This window comes from Silene latifolia, chromosome 1, assembly GCF_048544455.1.
Source record: "Silene latifolia isolate original U9 population chromosome 1, ASM4854445v1, whole genome shotgun sequence".
Classification (NCBI taxonomy): Eukaryota; Viridiplantae; Streptophyta; class Magnoliopsida; order Caryophyllales; family Caryophyllaceae; genus Silene; species Silene latifolia.
Window position 1 is genome coordinate 102,781,479 of NC_133526.1, and position 5,437 is coordinate 102,786,915.

The 5,437-nt window shown below is 36.1% G+C and overlaps 1 protein-coding gene across 1 annotated transcript; it reads left to right on the forward strand.

The window, feature by feature from the left end:
* The first annotated feature begins 385 nt into the window (after nucleotides 1-385).
* On the forward strand, nucleotides 386-1,231 carry LOC141651882 (uncharacterized). The gene is made up of 3 exons (XM_074459577.1): nucleotides 386-479; nucleotides 673-750; nucleotides 795-1,231. The coding sequence occupies exons 1-3, from the start codon at nucleotides 386-388 to the stop codon at nucleotides 1,229-1,231; spliced, it is 609 nt and encodes a 202-aa protein (XP_074315678.1).
* The last annotated feature ends 4,206 nt before the right edge of the window (nucleotides 1,232-5,437 follow it).

Genomic DNA, 5,437 nt, shown 5'->3' on the forward strand with positions numbered 1-5,437 from the left:
TGCTATAACATAACAACGGGTAACAAAAACCATTGCTGGTGTAAATTTAGTAATAGTATTTGAAATGCCGATATCTTAAACTGGTAATGGTTTTCTAACAACCGTTGATAAGAGTGATTCTATAACGAGTTTTTGGAAACCGTTAAACGTTTTTGACAACGGTTTGTTAAGCAGCCGTTGTCAAATTATAATAACAAAAGTTTTGGAGGGAAACCGTTATTCCTATTAGGGTGGTCTAGGTTTCCGCCAATATTTGGAAAACGGTAATCTAAGTGTCGTTATTAAATGCATTAAACCGTTGTGATACGCTCCTTATTGATTGCTGGATTTGGCGTAGTGTGGGCTACCATCTTCCTTATTCTATCTGGTATTATGAATAAGATAGATGGTATATGTAAGCTGGGACAAATGCTGCTCCTCAAAGGGTGAAGGTGGCATAGGGATTAAAAGTGCAAAAACTTGGAACAAAGCTCTATTAGGTAAGTATGTGTGGTGGATTGCATCTAAGAAAGATCATTTGTGGATAAAATGGGTCAGCTCTGTGTATTTGAAAGATTGTTACTGGGCCAATTACTCTTCTCTTAATGATTGTAGTTGGTCATGGAAAAAGATAGCACATATCATGAAGAATTTTAGACCTGCTTATGTTAATGACCTATGGCTTGGCAACAGTTCTGCATATACCACTAAAGAAGGATACAAGTGGCTTAGAGTCCCACTCCCTAATGTCAGTTGGTGGAAAGTGTGCTGGTATTCCATGAATATTCCTTGAGCTTCTTTCATATACTGGGCAGCTGTACTTGGCAGACTTCTTACCAAGGATCGTCTTGCTCATATGGGAGGTAGCCAGGATCTGACTTGGTTTTTGTGTAACTCTTCAAATGAAGATCATGGACATCTGTTCTTTGCCTGCCATTTCAGTAATAGATGTGTTCTTCTATTGCAACATAAACTGAATATCTACTTTGATCCTAGGGAACTAGCTGAATGGAATACCAGGGGGAGGAGATTTAGCATTTTGATCAGAAAAGTTACTTGTGCCTGTCATGTCCTGCTCGTGTATATGATTTGGCAAGTAAGAAACGGAGCTAGAGTTAACTTTGAGGTACCTCATCCTAGAGTAATTGTCACGCAGGCAATCAAAGATATTATCAGCAAATTCTGGGCCAGACATAAAGCTGCACTCACAAACTTGGATGAGCGTTGGATAGGCAAGCTGACAGCCATGTAGAATTTGTTCTTGTCTTGATGTTAATATTAAATGTATGCTTGAAAAATGTATGGTTGTTATGGATGATGTATTCTTTTATTGATTTATAATATACTTACCTTTCTTCAAAAAAACAAAAGGTGTAACTTGAGAAAAGCTCCCACGTGTGAATAGTCTTACAGGTGTCATCAAAACTTTCACATAATACCAAAATACTAACCTTTCCCGAAACTACACTAAAAGCATTCATGTTGAAGGGCCAAATCTCAAAAAAATAGCCCTACCAAAATAGTTGAAAATATGAGTTCAAGCAATAATGTAAAACAAGTATCCAAAAGTTTTATCAAACCAAAATATTATGTCCAAGGATCGAAACAACCTTATTACTTGGCTCCAATGGACGTAGCCATGCTCTCTTTACCATACATTAAACAAGGTTTATTGTTCATAAACCTTCTCATTTCACTGGCGGTCGACAATTCAACATTCAGAAAATCCTTGACAATCTCAACGACTCGTTTTCAATAACCCTTATCCGTTTCTATCCGTTAGCCGGTCAACTTTCCACACACGTAGACAAAGATCGACACGAAATCGTAGTCTTTGTCGATTTTACTAAGGGACCCGAGGCTAGCTTCATTCACGCCACTCTAGACCTCACCGTATCTGATATACTTCCACTAAGTGGCGATATTCCATCATTGGCTCATTCATTTTTCGATCACAACAAAGCTGTGAACCATGATGGTCACAACCTACCCTTACTATCTGTTCGAGTTACTGAACTCATAGATGGTTTGTTTGTAGGATGTTCTATAAATTACTCTATATTAGACGGAACCTCATATTGGCATTTTTGGAACGTATGGTCCAAAATATACAAGGATAGTAATAAGAGCGCGTTAGACTTGAACCTACCGGTCCAAACGGTTATGGACCAATTTTCCCCCTTCCCTACACTAATCGCAATGAATTTATTACCTTGAATCAAAAGAGTGGCACTCGCGAGAAAATATTCAAATTTTCATCTAAGTCGATTGCTAAATTAAAAGCCCAAGCCCGTGATGAAAGTGGAAACAATCAAATCTCCTCCCTACAGGCCTTGACCGCTCTGGTTTTATGGAAAGATATTATATGATATGATACGATATGATACGGTATCATGATCATATCGTATCTTAGTTATTATGGTAGTATGTATCTTCTATTACCTTATATGTAAAGATTGTAATTAGTCTAAGATCATAGGGTTTACTTTATTGTAGTATATAAACACTTGTGTAATGCCTTGCATAATTATTCAATAATAATACATTCAATCCTTCATCTCTCTAGCTCTTTACGTTTCTTCATGGCATCAAGAGAAAGATTAAGATCCTGAGCATATCTTCCGCAAATCCCTTTTCACACAAAAAACAACAACAACAACAACACACGATGGGAGAAGCAGGAAAAGGAGGCGAAGGAAAGAAAGCGGTAGCAAGACAATCGAACAAATTGCTCCATCTTCGCCACTTTATTTACACCCATCTGATAGTTTAAATTTGTCATTGACAAATTTAACTTTTAATGGTGAAAACTATGACCTTTGGGTAGATGTAGTTCGGAATGGCCTCGACGCCAAAAATAAATTGGGGTTAGTCGAGGGAACCATAAAAAGGTCGGAACTCATCGACGGGGAAGAGGAAACTCTTCAATCTATTGCGTGGCATCAATGTAACGCCATGGTAAAAGCGTAGCTGAAGAATGTAATAGACCATAGGCTTCCTTACTATGTGATTTCGGTTTTATGGGCACCAACAAGATCTCCTTCTTGTTAGTTCTTGAGCATTCCAAATAATGGATGAACAAAGATTAAAGTATAGAATATCTCCCAAAAGTGAATACCCAAGGAATACTCTTATAGACTAAAATAATATGATCTAGTATTAGGATTAGTCTTACTTAAAATTTTGACACAAAATATTTACTTGTTTTCGGTTGAGAGAGAATAGATGAGTGAGTTTTTATTTCTCTAGGATTTTCACAAAAGATAGAGAGAGTATCATTTCTTACACTAGAAATTTTTTATAAAAATGATGAATGAATAAATTGAAAAAAAAAACTCTTTTCTTTTCACCTATGTTGGCCGAAAAATAATTGGCCTTGGGTAGCATGCCCAATGCCTTTTATTTTTGCTCTTCTCAAAAGCTAGGTTTGCATGTCTACTAGTTAGATATAATCATGGTGTTTTCCACTTAAGATAAAAACACAATATAAATCTTACACTCCCTCCATTATTTCGGCATACTTAAAATAAAATGGGTAGTCCATTTTATTTTGTCATTTGTCAATTTTGTCACATGTAACATGTTACATGACATGTCACAATGTAATGTATTTTTAACATATTAAAAATGAACATACTCATAAAATATGTCATTTACAAAATTGACTAGTAATTCGTAATTACTTGTACCAAAACGGTTTATCAAATTATAAATTACAACGTCTTGTATTTATAATAAATTATTCATTCAATTCCTATTTCAATTGTTTCGTAAACAATAATTTTATCCAAGTACTAAAACAATTTAATTACTTAGACCGTATCTAATATAATCGAATTATAGTAAGACACGTTAATTTTACTCACAAGATCATCCGTCAATTTTAAGCAATTTAATTAACTCGTATCGGCATGCGATTAGTTAAATAATCAATTAAGAGTATTTCCCTATTGGTATGACCAAAGGGGATCAACTGATCACCACCGTCGCACGACAGTTATGTCAAACTCTAGTCAGCCAATCATTACCGATATGTGTAGACCAGTTGACTGTAAAAATATTACATCCCACATGTATTCTTAAAAATGAGATTTAAACATGTGATCATCATGATCGACAGTTGTGATCGCATTATTGTCGGAGGACACTTATCCCAACACCTTCATTATCACCGGGAAGTGCAGGTGGAATGGTCTCTTTCTCCCATGACATAGGCATGGTGGCAAGAATGTAATGCTTCCTGCAATGTGTCATCAGTTGATGATCAAGATGGGTCGCAACCCATAGATAAGGGCCTTGTTGTTTATCATCCGAATAAAAGTCCTCTTTCCCCGCATCTTCCCCCGCAAGTCTCGCCCCTAATTTTCTTGCCTGACGAAAACTATCATGGCAGTTGGCTTCGTCAACACGATAAAAGCGAAGCCTACAAAACCTTGCTTGTTTCTAGACACAGGGTACACTTTTTTAACCATGGTGAAACCGGAGTCATGAAGCATTTGCGTCAACTACCAAAATTAGGGTTTAAACCCTTTCCATTCAAACCATAATGAACCGGGAGATTATGGAGAATGCAAGTAAAAGGTTGTGCGTAATGAGAATGTGATTGTATCTCCGATACACCAGCCATATTTTTTAGAGAGAAATTAAAGAGTAAATGTTTGATAATTTAGAATTTGACCTAAAACAATATGAAGACATATTTATAAAATTATTTTGGTGAAATTGAATATTATTGGTCAAATTGAATACTCCCTCCGACCCAGACCAAAGGTAACAGTTACCTAAAATGGACGAACCACACCAAAGGTAACATACTATAAATGGTATATTTTTGGACAATATAATCCTTATACTCTCCTCATATTTACACAAATGCCATCATGTGGCCCACCCACTAACTTCTTATTTAACTCACCTAAACCCATTTAATAATACCCACTACCCATGTGGCCCACTCACCAATCTTTCCATCTTTGCCCCTCCTTTTTACCTCTTTTCTTAAATAACCCATTTTTCACCATGTTACCTTTCGTCTGGGTCGGAGGGAGTATTTATTAAAGTTCTGATAAAGTTTTGAATGCAGTAGTCAAACTGAAAAATCTAATCAAATACTGACAACGGTTGAATTGAAAACCCGTTATTTCATAATAGAAAATAATAACGGTTACGAAAAATCCGTTGCTATAACATAACAACGGGTAACAAAAACCATTGCTGGTGTAAATTTAGTAATAGTATTCGAAACGCCGATATCTTAAACTGGTAATGGTTTTCTAACAACCGTTGATAAGAGTGATTCTATAACGAGTTTTTGGAAACCGTTAAACGTTTTCGATAACGTTTTGTTAAGCAGCCGTTGTCAAATTATAATAACAAAAGTTTTGGAGGGAAACCGTTATTCCTATTAGGGTGGTCTAGGTTTCCGCCAATATTTGGAAAACGGTAATCTAAGTGTCGT